Source organism: Pyrus communis, chromosome 1 (genome assembly GCF_963583255.1).
Source record: "Pyrus communis chromosome 1, drPyrComm1.1, whole genome shotgun sequence".
NCBI lineage: Eukaryota > Viridiplantae > Streptophyta > Magnoliopsida > Rosales > Rosaceae > Pyrus > Pyrus communis.
In genome coordinates this window covers 35,794,574-35,812,082 of record NC_084803.1, presented here as the reverse complement: position 1 = coordinate 35,812,082, position 17,509 = coordinate 35,794,574, and the positions used below count along the sequence as shown (strand labels likewise).

The 17,509-nt window shown below is 36.8% G+C and overlaps 1 protein-coding gene and 1 pseudogene across 1 annotated transcript; one reads left to right on the top strand and one right to left on the bottom strand.

The window, feature by feature from the left end:
- Nucleotides 1–437: 437 nt before the first annotated feature.
- Nucleotides 438–6,682, top strand: LOC137747546 (uncharacterized). The gene is made up of 13 exons (XM_068487679.1): nt 438–819; nt 1,110–1,183; nt 1,335–1,418; nt 1,585–1,665; nt 1,950–2,030; nt 3,384–3,476; nt 3,838–4,017; nt 4,159–4,226; nt 4,360–4,411; nt 5,360–5,413; nt 5,519–5,611; nt 5,741–5,807; nt 6,312–6,682. The coding sequence occupies exons 1-13, from the start codon at nt 678–680 to the stop codon at nt 6,401–6,403; spliced, it is 1,161 nt and encodes a 386-aa protein (XP_068343780.1). The 5' UTR covers nt 438–677; the 3' UTR covers nt 6,404–6,682.
- Nucleotides 6,683–14,395: 7,713 nt separating this feature from the next.
- On the bottom strand, nt 14,396–16,284 carry LOC137747557 (ethylene-responsive transcription factor RAP2-13-like; annotated as a pseudogene).
- Between the last annotated feature and the right edge of the window lie 1,225 nt (nt 16,285–17,509).

Sequence of the window (17,509 nt, the reverse complement as noted above, 5' to 3'; positions counted from 1 at the left end):
TGATCTAAGCCCAAGCTCAAATTGTAGTCCAACAAACTTGACCCAACCGAAGACAAAAAAGCCCAAACCCAAAGTTTCGGGTTTTATGCCACCCAATGGGAATTTACATTGGAAATTATATTCACACATTCCAAATTACTTTTCCCATATTTTTTTAATTTTTTAATATTTTCCTATCAAGTGTTAGTGGTGTGTAGAAAATATTAAAAAATTAAAAGGATGTAGAAAAAGTAATTTGAGATGTATGAATATAATCTTTCATTTACCTTTTTCTTACTGCCAATGTAATTCTAGAGACAAGAATTATGACGTCATTCATTCTCCCGTGAAAAAGCAAAAAAATAAATATAAAAATTAAAAATAAATAAAGAAAATTGAAAATTAAAAATAAATAAATATAAAAAATATAAAAAACAAATACAAGAAGTTGCAGAAATTCCAGAATACAAGATCAACTTAGACGCCCCGTTCGTAATTTTTTTTCCTTTTTTCTTCCAATAAAATTCTGTGTCCCTCTTTTGCTTTGGATGTGGAAGAACGGGGTGTTTAAGTTTGAAATTCAATAAAAAATCTGCGGACTTTGTAATTTTATTTAATTCCAGAGACATTTAGATGAGATATTATTAGATCAAATCTTAGAGATTATTAGCGAGCGAAGAAAATCAAAGTGAAAAAAAATGGAGAATGTAATGAGCAAGCTTCGGAATTTGGATGCTTACCCAAAAATCAACGAAGATTTCTACAGTCGTACACTCTCCGGCGGCGTTATCACTCTCGCTTCCTCCATCGTCATGCTTCTGCTCTTCCTCTCCGAGCTTCGTACGTCTCCTTATTGTTATATATATATATAGTATATTTGTGCACGTATGTGTATGGTTGTTTGTGTAATTAGATCTCCGCGATTGTTTGTTAATTTGGGGATGAAGATCTGTTCATTTCTAGGGTTTGTCCTGTAAATAGTGTTTCTTTTTTTCAATGGGTTTAGTAACAGGAAGAACTGAAATGTTTGAATTTCTGAATTCCAAATCCTGCAAGTCAACGTTCTGTCGATCCTTGTTGATCATCATGCGATTTATTGTTGTTTATTTTATTTAATTGTGTGAGTGCAGGGTTATATCTCCATGCGGTAACGGAATCAAAGCTTGTGGTAGATACTTCTAGAGGCGAAACCTTACGAATCAATGTAATGTTGTTGTTTTTCCTCTTTGACGACTACCAAGTAGCTTCATATCAATAAGCCGTATTTGATATCAAGGGCATTGCTTTGTTCCATTTGTACAAGGATTTTATTACAACTTTTCGGCTAAACTAATGGATTTTATTCACAAGTGCAGTTTGATGTAACTTTTGCTGCCCTGCCTTGTTCTATACTAAGTCTCGATGCCATGGACATCAGTGGCGAGCAGCACCTAGATGTAGTATGTATCCCAATTGATCGGTGATGTGCTATAACTTTTTCTCTGAACTCTCTCTCTCCCTCTGCACGGCCACACACAATTGCTCTATGCCCCGCACTTGTTGCCACCTTGTGCTTGTTGTTCAAGTTTGACTTGTGTAAAATTTAATTGTTCTTATGTACTGCAGAAACATGACATTATCAAAAAAAGATTAGACTCCCATGGAAATGTGATAGAATCAAGGCCAGATGTTATTGGTGCACCCAAGGTTAGTAACACAATATTTTTCAAAGTACATTTCTTAGTACCAACTCTTTTCATTAATTTATTATCTGCCTTATATCAGCACATTTACATATGATACATTACCTGGTTAAATTATTCTTGGAACTATCTGGTGTATGGAGAAGAAGAAAATCAGCATGATAGCTATCTCCTTTGATTTTGCAATTTCAATTTCGTAAATGAATCACATGAAGGATCTACATATTATCTCTTTGTAATTACTCATCTTCCCTTCCTTCTGCTCATACCTATTTCTCATTGACACAGATTGACAAGCCCTTACAGAGACATGGTGGAAGGCTTGAGCATAATGAGACATACTGTGGTTCCTGTTATGGTGCAGAAGCGGTACGTTTATTTGTCTGGATCCTTATGCTAGATTTTTGTTGAATACAATGTTGGAAGTTGTTTGTGTGCTGTTAGTATAGTACCTTGGGGAATGCTGAACTAGATAGGTGTCATCAGTGCACCCTGTATTTGAGATCCAAGTGGATTGGATGTGCTTCTGTAAATCTATATATTCCAACTATGAAGTAGAAAGATTCTCACCATCATGTGTGTGCATTATAATGGAAGTTACAGGTAGGAAGGGGGGAAATTGGGTCCGGGATAAGGGTGAGGTTTTTGAGAGTAAAAACAGGAAATTGATTGGAAGTTGGGTAGTGTTGTACTTTAATGAGCAAACGGAAGAGAATTGTAACAAAGTACCAAATATCAACATTGTAGGCGAAAGCAAAGAAACAAATAATCTCAAAATGAGAACACAAGAGATTTAACGTGGTTCGGCGTAAAGCCTACGTCCACAAGCAAAGCATGGCGAGGAATTTCACTAAACAAACAGAGATTACAAAAGAGTGTTTAAACTCTCACAACCCAACTCCCACAAATTACAAACCCTAAACCAAACGAGTGGAGAACCCTAAACAAACAGAGAAGATTCTCCAAATTGCTCTCTAACTCACAAACTCACAAATTGACTCTCACCAGATTGCCACACGAATAAGCCACACAAAATAAACTAGCCCTAATGTCCTATTTATAGAGCATAGGACTTAGGTTTACATAGGAATCCTAATAGGAAGTAAATCCAAATCCTAATCAAATAGGTAATGAAAAAAATCTCTCCACCAAGCAAGGAAACTAACCAGGAAGTCAAAATCCAAACCCAAATAGGACACTAAAACGAAATAGGTAACACATGCCTAATTTGGAGACGCAAAAACCAACAGGTAGTGTTCAGTTATCATGTTATCCTTGTTTCTTAATCTATTATCAAAGTGTTTATAACATTGGAAGTTTATTGGCACCTCATTCTCCTATATGTCCGACAATATAGAGTTTATTTAACAATATAGACATACCAAGTCAATGCCTTGATAGACTGTTATAGGATATACAAAATAAATGGCCATTGTGTTATAAGTTTCGATTTCAGTGTGCTCTCTATATAGCTTTCTATGACTTGAGCTTTATCAACAACTTCAACTTGAATACATTCAGCTTCAATGAGGAAATATAATTCCAAATTACGTTGGCCTCCCCCCACTTTTTTAGTTTCTCCTACGTGTTTCAGTTCTCCTGTGATTATAGCTGAAATCTGGTCCATCTCAATTGATTATCATTTTATACAGAGATGTTCTGAGAGGCATTATGAGTTTCTTATTTTTCCAAATTTTATTGTTTGTTTGCTTATTATTTCAGGCTGATGAGGATTGTTGTAATTCATGTGAAGACGTCCGTGAAGCTTACCGAAAGAAAGGTTGGGCAATATCAAATCCAGATTTGATTGACCAGGTGAGTGAGCTTGAGATCTTGAATCCCAAAAAGCTATGGAAGATGATAAATTTCAGTCCAAAATTAATCTTGTTATTAAAGTAAGCCCCTTTTGTTAAACAAAATCCTGGGCAAGTCTCATTTAGAAATAGTGAGGTTTGGTTTTAGATAATCACCTAATTTGAGTCATGTTATCATCTGAAACCATTTATCCGGAACTTTTCTGTGTCATTGTCTACTTTTTACATGTCTCTGAGTTCCCTTAATCATTATGTCATCCCTCCTCTTGTTCTCTCACCTGTAGATGCTTATTGCAACATGTGATAGTAGTTCTGTTCTTTTTACATTTTTAGTGTTCCTTATGTTCTGTGTTCCACAACAGTGTAAAAGAGAAGGCTTTGTGCAAAGAATTAAAGATGAAGAAGGTGAAGGGTGCAATATGTATGGTTTTTTGGAAGTCAACAAGGTAGCTGGGAACTTCCATTTTGCACCTGGGAAAAGCTTTCAACAATCAAATGTTCATGTGCATGATCTGCTGGCATTTCAAATGGATAGTTTCAATGTAAGGCCTGATCCTTGATCCCTATATAAAGACTTGAGTGTGATAAAATCATCAAAGTTCCTAGTAAAAAAAAAAACTTCTTAAAACTTAATCCTACAATGTTAGAAAAGCCTTATAATCAATATTTATCACATGATACAGATTAGTCACACAATCAACAGATTGTCTTTTGGAGACTATTTCCCTGGTGTTGTAAATCCTCTTGATGGGTATGTTTTCCTCTCTCCATCATAAAGCCTAGTCAACCTTGTTATTTCTAAACTTTGCATTCTTCTAGGTTTTTGCTATCTATGACATCATATGTATTGTGATATGCTTATATATTGGTTTTTTAACCTTCAGTGTGCACTGGACACAAGACAACCCAAGTGGGATGTATCAATACTTTATCAAGGTCAGTTTCCTGCAGAATTGTCACTACGGATTTTCTTAACCGTAGTCTAATGGAAATAAACCATGGCTCTTATATCTTTTGTGTTCCTTTCCATGTCATTTACCTGCAGTTTATATACATCATTTCACCATGTCAATACTCTTATAAAAGATTATTGTGTCCAATACATATTTATATGTTTATACATAGCAACATTTATGAGCATGTACATGCGTGCACACACGCACAAACATGTGTAAATGAGTTAGCAGGCAAAAGGGGCAAAACCATAAAAGGCAAAGAGGAGAAGAAATCTACTCTTCTAAATGCATGGACTGTTTTTGCTTTAGATTTTTATGTTAGAATTAGTGGATTATAGAGGTGTTGTATTTTTGTGAGTAAAAGAAAATTAGTTCTTTTTCCCCTTTATCATTGCAGACCATTATAGCATGCTCCAGCAGGAATGTCTTGCATGCTAGTATTAGCATGCTATTGTGAAGAAAAAAAATTAAAAAGTTGAGTTATTTCAGAAGTCACACATATTTGGTGTTGAAATGGCTCTGGTTCACCTTGCTGGCTATCTGCTTATCTCATTCCTTTGGCCCAAAACCTTGTGTTCTCTACTTTGAGTTGAATTATATATGAACTTAATTGGGTATGGGTTTCAAACCTTAATAAACTTTTGTTGCATATCGTAGATCTTATCTCGAATCCCCATTCAATCCTGATTACCTTGCTCTCATATTTACCTGTGTATGGTAATATAGATTTTGTTTAAAACTCATTTATTGCATATTTTCAAATACAACAGATCCAAATATGAACAGCAAGTGCTTTAGTGAACTTATTTATAGCCACAGTTACTCTTCCATCTGAAATAGTTGCCTTTTATCATTGGCCACCTTTACGAGATCATTCTATGTTTCTGTCAAGGAAATCAACTATCGTTTTTTACTTTTTTTTTTCCAGGTTGTACCCACTGTGTATACAGATGTGAGTGGGCACACTATCCAGTCAAATCAGGTGCAGTAAATACAAATTAAGAAAAGGATAAAAGGAGCTCAGTTTCTGAGTTTTGCTTTTTAATAGTTGAATATAACATGTTGTCCTAATAATTGGAATTTGCAGTTCTCTGTAACTGAACATTATAGGGGTACAGAAATGGGCAACCTTCAGTTCCTTCCTGGAGTGTTTTTCTTCTATGATCTTTCTCCCATAAAGGTGGGTTTTGTTTTCTTCCAATCCTACAAGCGAGTTGAAAAATTAATTTAACGATATTCATATAGATATTTTTTGTGCTCCTGCTGTTGTTGAACATACATTATTATGGGGTTGACTTGCATGTTGCAGGTAACTTTCACAGAGGAGCATATTTCATTCTTGCACTTCCTGACCAACGTTTGTGCCATAGTAGGAGGTAATTTCTAATTACCAATTTCTCCCTCCATCTTTGATTGATTTTATTGATGAGAGAAATCTCACAGTTTCCATCTTTTTTTGTTTTTCTGGTTACTTTTAATGTTGGTATGCATTTTGAAGTTATGTCATTTCGTTTGTCAATTATTTATGTGCCTCATTAGCATCCTTGCCACTAATCATCAGTCATCTTGAACTAAACCTATTGCAGATGCTTTTAATCCTATGGCTATAGCTATTATTTAATTATGGTTGTGGGTTTCCTTATAATATTACGGAGTATTGCTCGCGTCATTTCTCTCTCGTTTCATTTAGTATTGATGTCATTAATTCAAAGAAAGTTATGGTTTCAATTGCACCGCTATATTGTCAACTAACTCGATTCAGCCTCCTGGAAATGTGGACTGCTCTCTCATTTCTCTCTTATTGCTATTCCTGATGATTGCTATTTTACCTTAACTGTTTTGATGCAGAACTAATGATCTTTTTTCAATGTTGTTTTCAGGTGTCTTTACAGTTTCGGGAATATTAGATTCGTTTATATACCATGGTCAGAAGGCAATCAAGAAGAAGATGGAGATCGGCAAATTTAGTTGAGTGGTTCTGTTGGCATACGTTGCTGCTCTATTTGTTGGTCCGCCTGTCAACGGCTTAGTGGGACAGAATCGATCTAGGAAAGAGGGAGCATGTAGTGCACTCTCATCATCATGTGGTTGGGCAGAGACACCATCGTTTAATCAACTGAACTAGGTTTGACATTCCTTAATTTAGACATGCCAAATGCCCGCAATGTTAAAAACAGTTTTGTAATCGCTATATCTTGATGTGAATATCTGTTTGAAAGCTAAAGGGGCTTCTTCATCCCTCCTTACTGAATTAATCTCTCGTTTTCTTCGTTCCCTCCGTACCGAATTAATCTCTCGTTTTCTTTTCATTTTTCTGGCATGCGACTGTCTTTTTTCGGGGTCATGGTTTGTTCGCTACTAATATTTGGTTGGAACGGCTATTCTTGCGTAATGATTGCTCTTTGTTTGGTTGACAGATGAAATTAATGAATGAGTTTTTGTGGATTGTCAATTCCTCAAAAACATGGATAGGGTTTGCATCTGGATTCTGGTTAATAAACCAAAACCAATGTACTAAGATTTTCACAGTGAAATTGCGACAGCATCGAAGATATATTTATGCATAGAGGGTTTCGGTTGTACCGTACTGCGTACTAACGCACTCTTTCGAGGGTGGTTGCGTCTAAGCAAACCTCCTGAACTGATAGAGAACCGAAAAAAAAAAAAAAAAAGAGCTTTCCGAGCAAGCTTGAGAGAGGCGCTCTTCTGGATAGATGCGAAGCCCTTCGATGGTTTACTGCAATATCACTGTTTTGAATTTAATAGACGTGAAACCTCTTTTATAACATTTCCAAACTCATGAGACTCGTTTATTACACCCAACAATTGAACTCACTTGTACTTGACTCAAAACTTTCGGTCCGTTAAAGGGAATATATTCAAATTTATAAGAATCAAACTCAAAACGTCCGGCTCAATGTGGAATTCTTTGAGTCAATATAAGCCTCTCAATTGAGCCACCAACAATCACTTGGGCAAAATACCTATGGGTTTGAGTAACCATGATTATCTACTCATTTAAAATTCATAATTACGGTTATGGGTAACCGTTTAGACGAATAAACGGTTATGGGTATAACCATTTACCCATGAAATTTAAATGGATGGTTATGGGTATTTCTCACGGTTATAAACGAGTACCCATTTAATTGTTTATTTTAATATATGTCAAATTAGAAAGAAAAAAAAACTAAAACCCTAAATTAATAAATATTTAGGTCTGAAAGATCTTACTAATTTTGAGTTCAAGTTTATTTATCATGCACTGCATGCTTCACATATGTTGGTTGGAACTTGGAAGGGATGCAGGGCCTCTTGGTCTATTAATTTCGGAGTGACGATCTCAAGTTTAGTGGTGTCTGATTAGAGTTTTCTTCGTCTTGCTAACTGCGGTTACAAATCAATGTTCCATGATCATGTGCATGGATGGTGCTGTTAATTAATTTTCAAATTTTAATTGCGGTTGACGCTTGTATTGCTCTCCCACAACCCCATTTTCACGGTTTAGGCTGCTTTCATTTCGCTCGCCATTACTACGGGAATCGCTTTTGCTTTCTTTTCCTCAGATTACTAAGTTGTTTTGTAAATTAATGTTTGATGTTCAGGCGGATGGCTACTAAAAAAAATCTCATCAATTCGTTGTCAAATATGACAGTGTTTAATGGTCAGAAAACCAATAGAAAACTATGACAAATTTCTTTTTTAATTTTCAAGTTGTTAAAAAAAACATGTAAACGGGTAAAAAAAATGGTAAATGGATGAAAAAGGGGTAAAAGGGTACGTGGTTATAAGCATGGTTAACCATTTATAAACAGTTATGGATATATGTATAACCGTTTATGCAATTACCCAATGGGTAAACGATTATGCGGGTAAGAGATTAAACGGTTATGGGTAGATAATCGCGATTATCCATCCATCATAACCATTGCCCATCCCTAGTTGTGGGTCTTGGCCCCGTATGTTTCGGGGAGTCATGACCAGGTCTTTAATTCAGTTCCCTCTATTGAAATAGATATTGAGCTAAAATGTTATGAAGGAGAGTACATAAATCAAAGAAAATTAAGAACTTTTGTTTTTCTCATATAAGCAATACGCGGGGGATACAAAATCAAACACAAAATCTCAGATGCATCACAATCCCTTTAGGTTTAGTCACAAGATTTCAAATTCCGTTTACAAGATTTTTTAGAATGTTTTGTCTAATAGATCTAACTGTTAAAATTTTCAAAATATAAAATACTCGGAAAAAAAAAAAATAGAATTTTCGCCCTTTTACAGTCAAATTCCAAAACAAAAGACAAGGACAGAAACCGTGTGGACGCCACGACTGAAAAGGTACCAATAATCTCCATGCATCGGAGTTCTTTGCAATTTAGAATGATTTGTTGAGATTCTTCCACACGGCTTATCCGCAGAGGCAATAGATAGCCTCGCTTACCCAATCTCCTTTAACACCTTTTCACCTTTCACAGCAAAATGCCAATCCCATTCCCATTCGGATTTTGGGTTACCTAAATCTTGGTTTTCCCATGGTCCAAAACGGCCAAGGATGCTTTCCGGATACTCTTTGTAAGGATCTGTGAATCGATTAATCGTATATATTCATCGTACATTATACGACTAGTTTTCGTTAGGTACTATATATATTTAATTTAATATATTTAATTTTAAATTAAATATATTAAATAATTTCTAATTGTACGATATACGATATACAGACATAATTGATTGATCCTTCAAATTCCCACAAAGAGGATCTTATTCGGAAGATAGTTCATGTGCTAAAAAAATTCGGATTTAAACTTATGTGGTGTACTCCGTTAGCAAAATTGTACTTTGATGTGTGCACCTTCTTCTTCATGCATCTCCACTACGCAACCCCCAAACTCACTTCGCGCAAGAGAAAAAGGAGAGACCATTTTCAGTTTTCCACAGAGCTACCACGACAACCATGGCGGCCACCGTGTCTCCGTGGGTGCGCTTATGTGAGTTTTCCACAGTTGGGGTTTTTTTGAACCCCAAATTCTGATGCAATTTTGGGCAAATTCTGAGGAAATCGAAGCCGTCTTAGCTTGGGTTTTTTTTATTCGAACAATTACGGCCTTTTGGGTGTTTTGTTCTCGAATTGGTGTATGTAACGGAGGAAATCTCCGTTTTCGCAGAGGTGTGATATATTAGATGTGAAATTTTCTATCTTCCTGTTTGGTTGCCTAGAAAGTCCAAAAAAGTAGAGAATGATCAATCAAACAATTTAGAGGGGGGATAAATTTTCTATCTTCCTGTTTGGCTAACATGTTGGCATCTACAGGAGGGTTATGAGTTGGAGCAATCATCTAACGAGGTTGCCTTATCGCCCCCATATTTTTTAGTTTCTCCTCCAAGTAGGGCTGCTAACCCATTAATTCAAGATGCTCGATTTGGAGATGATAAGTGCACTAGGAATTACCTTTTTCAGTTTTCCACAGTGCACATGTCAATGTACAATTTTACCCATGTATTAACATATAATTAACGAAAAAATCACTTTTGGACTAAATTTGCTAACGGTGTACACCACATAAGTTTAAATCCGAGTTTTTTTAGAACATGGGCTATCTTCCAAATACCTTATAACCACAGGGATAATTTATCCGATTTGGCCATTAAAGATTTATGAAGGGTGGTCGTTAAACTTGTACTAATATGAACTTTTTAAGTAACATCGTAAGAATTTTAGTCTAAAATAAAGGTTTTAAGGGTGAATAACAAACAAAAGTTCTTACATAGTTGTCCAAAAAGACCACTCCTCTAAATTGTTTTTCTGCCTAAAGTTTAAAAACCAATACTCACATATTTTTAGCTTAGGGATCAAGTTCAAACTGAGTTAAATTCGTAAATTAATACTCCAATTTTATCTTGGACTTAAAAGTTATTAACATGACATTCAACCCATGTTTTAAATTTTGTAAGAAATGATTCTAATTCCAAGTACCCGACCGACTTTTTCTTTCTTTGTGTCTCTTTTTACACTTTTCTCTGTGCATTTTTTGACCTTGTAACCTTGTGCAAAATGCACGCTTTGAAGGAAGGATTGGGAGGAAGAATACGAATAAAGATGGATATGGATATGGTGACACCCAAAGGATAAGAACGGATTGTTTTTCGGCCTAAAGTTTTAAGCAGCAGATATAGTTTTAAATTATGGAGGCATCAAACATGATTGCGGATTGTTAATTATGTTGATCGATTGATCTACATGTAAAATGATCAAAGCTTCTCTCTATATTTGTTGCTACAGTCCACCTACATGCAAACATTTGGGTTCATGGGCGAACTAGGGTTTCAAATTGGACTAAGATGGAGTTGCCTTATATACTAATTTCAATATAGTATTACTTGTAATTTACAAATAAAATTTACCCCAATTGGAGCCAGCCTACGAGGATTCAATCAAAATATTTTGGCTGAAGTACCTCCTTCAAGACCGGTCCCAATTATGGCTATTTATGCTTTCAAGCATTCAGTAAGGAGTTAAACTTACATGATAATACACAAACATGAGTATGCCACATAAGTGTTGTAGGGTATATTCTGCTTTGTCATCCGATGTATAATTAATTTATCCACATTAGTATCATACTCATTATGCAACTATTGTGTATGAAATACTCAAACGGATATATACACCACAAGATAGTTTGTCAAAACTTTCTCGTTCCATAAACACTTGTTTGTACTCGAGGTTAGTCCAACTAAAAGAATTGTTAACTAATAAGTTTAAACATTGCATCTCCTTGTGATTAGTGTAGGCATAACCAAACATGTGCTAACCTTAACTTAAGGATTAAACACTTGAATCAAGGACTGCAGAGCTCTAATCATCTCTAAACAAATGGTGTGACCAAGAAAAAGAGGGCAATGACATGTTTGCACATCACATGCACTAGTTAATCAGAGTGTTAGTTTTCCTAACACCATGTGATTTATTATAATAATCAAACATTTTGTTTTGGTGTAGTATAATTAGCGAACAATTAGCTTAATTACACATTAGTCAAGTTCTCATGTTCGTCCCACGAGGCCATGGACCGTGGAAATATTATTCCACATCTAGGGTTTAGGGTTTAATGTAATAATGACAGGTCATAGTTGAAATGAAGCTTAATTATTCAAGCCCTTATACAGTTTGTTGGTATGCTTTAAGAATTAGGAAATACATTATGCGAAATTTTTTGCAAAAAAATAAGAAAAAAAGGAAAATAGAAAACTATCGGGAAGAAAAAAGGGGTGCATTGTATTCAAATTTATATTGACTTTTGTAAAGTTTTTTTTATATGTTCGACTCTTATAGATTTTGTAGACTTTTATAGACTTAGAAACTCTATGAAAGAATGAATTGTAACAGATTTTTGAGGGTTTAATGATGGATTTTTGTAGAGTTCAAAAAGTAATTTATAGACCGTATGATTATACCTTTTTTACATTTTTTTTTTTTTACGGAGAAACTAATTTACGTAATTTTACTTTTTCTGCTAAAATTTTTGGACATGTGAAAGAAAATGTAAAGGTGGTGATCATGATGATGCCGGTGTTAGTGGCGCTCATGGGGTGGGGGTGGCAATTGTAAGGTGGCCGTAAGATGTTGTGGTGATGATGACTGTGACAAGGTGGTGGTAGTGAGGTGGTGGTGGGGGTGGACAAGGTAACATTGTAGCTTTGTTCTAAAAATTCCCGCATTGGCGCTAGACGGTTAGCTACTGTCCCGATTAATACTTAGACGTTTGAAAATTAAGAAATAGCGCCTAGACCTGATGAGGCACCCGCCTAGACCGCCTAGGCATCTGCCTAGCCCACTTAGGCATCCGTTTAGGTTGCGACTCACTTAGATAAAAAATAGATAACTTTCATTTTGTATTTTATTTTTTTTAATAAATTGTAAGAGACTTGTTGAATAGTTAAATGAACACACATTATATGCTTGTTCCCCATGTTTTCATTATGTTCCAATACTTCATAATATATATGTCATTCTATTTTATAGTTTATGATGAAAAAATATATATTTTAAGTATAAACACACTTATTTACACAAAATATAATAAATTTACTTAAGTCTACCTAGGCGCCCGCCTAAACCCTGCCTAGCCGCCTAGGTGCTAGGCCCCAATCCACCGCCCGACTAGTGTCTAGCGTCTTTTAAAACTTTGCATTGTAATACCATAGGTAGATGATGGTTGTGTCGATGGTGGCAGAAAGATGGTTGTAGTATGGTGATGATGAGTATGACAAGGTGGTGGTAGAAGAAGTGATATGATGGTGGTGGCGGCAAAAACAATTGTGATGATGGTAGAAACGGTGGTGGTGTTGTCAGCAATAGGGTAGTTGGGAAGGTCATGGTTAGACAGTGGTGACAACATGGTGTGGTGTGGTGGAAGTGAAAATAGTGATCCTCATTACATCATGATGGGTGGTGAGGTATCAAAGTCCATCAAAATCTTAGAGTGAGGTTGAATTTGCTATGATAAGAAATATATCATAAAAAGCCTCAAAGTCTATGAAAGTTCATAACTTTTTAAAATCTTCTGAAATCAAATCAATGAACTTTTGAATACACAAAAACTTTTGTAAACTTGCAAAAGTAATAACTAAATACCACGAGATTTTCATAGACTTTTAAGAAGTTATAAATGTTTTTATTCAATACATGGTGACTTTTATCGACTCCATAAAAGTCTAAGTTGAATATAACTGAATTTGAAAGTGAAGCAAAGTCCATACCCAATACACCCCCGCAAAATGAAAGTGAAACTTCCATGCAACAGTGTATATCGGTTTCTTTTTCCGAATGTCATCTAAGATGAGTTGTCTCGTGAGATGTGTTACCTTTGCATTCTTAACGCTACCTATTGCATGAGAATAGTTAATTTGGTGTCGCGAACACTGTCCAATTACATCAAAGACGCTCATTTTACACAAGTGGTTTAATTTTCTCTACAAAGAGGCATACGTTTTGTGTTCTTTACCCGAAAACAGAGGGTTGAAAAACTTTCCTATCGTTGGATGGTTACTATTACAACCAATAATGTTTTTACTTTCGAGTAAATATGACTAATTATTGTTGTACTTTCACATTTGAGCTCTATTGATGTTCTTTCACATTTGAGCTCTACTACAAAAACAAAGCTTCAATGATGAAGTTAGTAAGTTACTACCAACTAGTCACCTATTCATGTTACTCCTCTTCATTTCACACATAAATTAGATCTCAAATTCAACATAAACAGTAAATCATCTTCATCATCCATCCAAGCCGAACTAAAATATGACCCTGATGCCTCCCCGTTCATGTTACTACTACTATATGTTTCTTACATCGGTCTTTTGCCTGGAACCAAAAGCATTGAAAAACTTCCCTAGAACCCGCGAATTACAAATATGACTAGTAATTAATTTCCTTTGGTAAATCTGGAAGTAAATATTGATGTTGGATCACAAAGGACCCCTAATGGAAGCCGAATCCGAAATGATGAAGTTTACTAGTCACAAATCAGGTTAGGCCCGTGACTCAAGACACTAGTGAGTGGTCACGACAGCAACCAAGCCGCAACGCACCCATCACACAATTTAAAGTTCACACGGCTCCATCTAACTCATGACTGCCTATTCACTCAACATCACATGTTCTTCGATTATCTTCCACATTTTGTGCCCACAAAGTCCTTTACGAATCAATTACGCTCAACACAAAATGTACAACTCCAAGCTCCTCCTCAAAACACATCCATCACAACGTTATCTCAAACGAGGCCAGAACATATCGAGTCTCGTGCTTTTGTAAGAAGCGCTTTACACAAAGAATTCTTTAATATCGGACAAATCTCACAAGATAATGGCAATTAAATCTTGCCGGATAGTAGCAGGACGTGAGAAGATTATAACACAAGTTTTAACATAGGAGATTATGAACACCAAGACATGAAAGTACATAAAAGAGGAATCATACACATATATATATTGAATCGCTCATGGTCTAGCAAGAAAAAAACCAGCCCACCATGGCGGAGATGTTGTACATCATATTAACGTACTAAAACCCCAATTGGACCAACTAAAACCCTAATTCAAATGCAGCTCTGCATATCCCAAAAACTTGATTGCAGTAGCCACTAGAACCCCCAATCAACTTAATTACTTTAAATTAAAACATACCCAATTACAATTAAACATGATTAACAACACTAATTAACTGATGATCGAAGCCCAATCAATCTCGGACGGGTACTTCTCCAACACGGCAGTGCTCTCGCAAGCGCCGCTGTTCTCCCACGGCTCCGTAGAGTCGCCGAAAGTCAGATCGGACAGCGGTGAAGACCCGGCAGACCCCTCGCTTTCAGTCATCACCGGCGACGAGGTTTCAACCTTGACGGCCAAAGTCTCCGGGGCCGGCTGTCGGCTGGCTGCGGCGGATGACCTCTTGGCGGGCTTCCCTGCCTTGCCCTGTTTCTGAGCTTCGGCCAAGCTTTCGCAGATGGCTTGAAGCTTGGCGTCGACTGAGGCATGCAGAGGCTTGTACTCGCCAAACTCGCCTCCGACGACTGACCCGTTGTGGCGGAGGTGTGGGAAATTGAGCCTGGCGAAGTCGCCTCTGAGCTTGTAAGCTGCCTTGTCGTAGGCCAAAGCGGCTTCCTCCGCCGTGTCGAAAGTTCCTAGCCAGAGCCTGGTACGGTTCTTAGGGAGCCTGATCTCAGCGACCCATTTGCCCCAGTGGCGTTGCCTGACACCCCTGTAAAGCTTGGTGGGTTTCGGCGGCGAACCGGAGGAACCCACCTGCTTCATCAGTACGGGTTTGGGGCCAAGGAAGCTGAGAGTATGAGACGATGGCTGAGAAACTTGGTGGTGGTTTTCCCAAGAGATTTGGGTTTGTTGGGGTTGGGAATGGGATTGGGACTGGATCTGGACTTGGATCTGGTGGATCTGGGAGGGGGTGAGGTGGTTCAGCCCGATTGACGGCAGTTGCTGGTGGTGCTTCTCAAATAACCCATCTGAAAGCAATTGGGTCATGGAGGAGGTGGAGCAACCGTCGTCGTAGAAACTGGGCTGGTTTGAGAAAGAGAGGAAGTCGTGGGAGGAGGAGGAGGTAGAAGGGAAAGAAGGAAGGAAAGGGGCGGAGGAAGGAGGAGACGTGGTGGTGGTGGTGGGGAGGGAAGGCGGCGGCGGCGATGAAGAAGCACTTTTCATAAAAGGCTCAAGTGCTTCCATCAGCTCACCTCCGAAGGGATCTGATGATGATTGAAGAGCTGCTCCGCTACTGTAGAAATCCATTGTAGTTGCCATGCCTTCAAAACACACTCAACTCACGAAAATTTAAAATAATAATTAACAAAAGAGAAATTAATTAACCTAGAAATCAACCTGTTTCTTATCAAAATTAAAGAACAGGAAGTGGGTTTTTCAGGAAAGAGATTTCAAATAATCAACCTCTTTTACTCCCGGAAAATCAAACAAAAAACCAACCTTGAGGGACCAAAAATTAACCCTCCAAACTGATTTTTTTAAAGGAAAAAAAAATTAAAATTTGGCTAAAAATAAAAATATAAAACCTGGATCTCGATTCTGAAAACACCTGGCTTTCGAGAGAAAAATCCTTCTAAGTTTGCTTTTTTTTATGTTAATTTAGAAAAACAAACCCAAAAATCATAACTTTTTGAAAGACAGATGATTAACAGAAAGGGATTCAGAGAAGCGGGGATTACAGAGAGGGGGGGATGGGATTAAACACAAATTAAACCAGAAGATCGATCGCTCTAAAAAGCTCAAAAGCTCTCACACTGTTTATCTGCTCTTTTTTTTTTTTTTCACTCCTCACTTTGTTTTTCCTCTGCGGCTGCGCCTCCTCCCCGCTTATATAGAGGCCCTGGGGGACTAATTATCTTCGTTAATCACGTCGTTAATCCAAATGATCTCACTTTAAGCCCCACTTGCCGTTTTTTTAATTTTTAATTATCTACGTCGCTCTCCAGTTTACCGCGCGTTCTGTTCGTGACGTACGCTCGTTCAATGAATAGAGTCCAGGCCAATCGGTCTCTGCCACGTACGCGGTTCTGTGCTTGGAGAAGGACACCTGTCCTTCGCCAACTGCCACCTGTCGGTGGACTTGCGGTGGTCTTAGCATAAATGCGTCGCCTAGCTTGTTGACCACATTAGTACGCGTTCGCACCTTCTCGTGGTTTTGAAAATTTTAAAGCACTGAAGAAAAAATTCAAAAACAATTCAGCTGAAAAAATAAAGTATTATTGGGTGCATTTGTTACTTCTATACCCTCTCTGTCACGTTATAACCCAATAACTATGACCTAAACCTAAACTGCAATATTTTATAAGGACGGAGAAAACTTCATTATACATATATGATTTAGGCTAATTGATTAAGATATAGAATCTTTTTTCTACATTTGAATTTAAACAATACCTACTCACAAATTAGAACAATTTCGCATAGGCTTATTGATCAGCTTGTATCTTTTAATTCTCTTTTGATAATTTGATATAACGATTCAAAAATATAAAGTGTTGAGGAAAAAAAAACAAAATGCGAAAATCATTTAAGTACATTTAAAGTCAATATTATCCTGTACAATGCTAAAAAGTATAATTAAAATAATACTACCCTAAATAATACCCGTACAGGCGATTAGCAACAATTAATTACAAAAAGTTTGAAACATATATCATGAATCCATAAACCAGTATGCATGTTTGACATGGTTACCATGTTATAAAATGTTATCCGCAACCAAAGTGATGAGGAAAGTGGCTGGAGGACAAGTGACGAAAATAATTGGATTGACACAATGCCACTAAACCAACTCCTCCCGTATTAGGGTGACAATTTAACAAGTATTATTTAAATTGTATATGTGATGTTGTAGAGTAGTGGCGCAGTTATAATCTGTCTTAATACCATACGTTTCTAATTTTTTTAAGGATTAAGACAGCCCACATTCTGCAAATTATGGAAGCCTCTCGATCAAGATATTGATGAATAACTCATCTTATCGACTAATTAAATCATTAATCCTCCCCACCATCTCATCTTC

What these genes read in the sequence shown, in the direction of transcription:
- LOC137747546 (XM_068487679.1), top strand. Translation starts at nt 678, where the DNA reads ATGGAGAATGTAATGAGCAAGCTTCGGAATTTGGATGCTTACCCAAAA. An exon ending in GTTGTAAATCCTCTTGATGG is followed by an intron (nt 4,227 to 4,359) that starts GTATGTTTTCCT and finishes TTTAACCTTCAG; the next exon opens with TGTGCACTGGACACAAGACA. An exon ending in ACACTATCCAGTCAAATCAG is followed by an intron (nt 5,414 to 5,518) that starts GTGCAGTAAATA and finishes TGGAATTTGCAG; the next exon opens with TTCTCTGTAACTGAACATTA.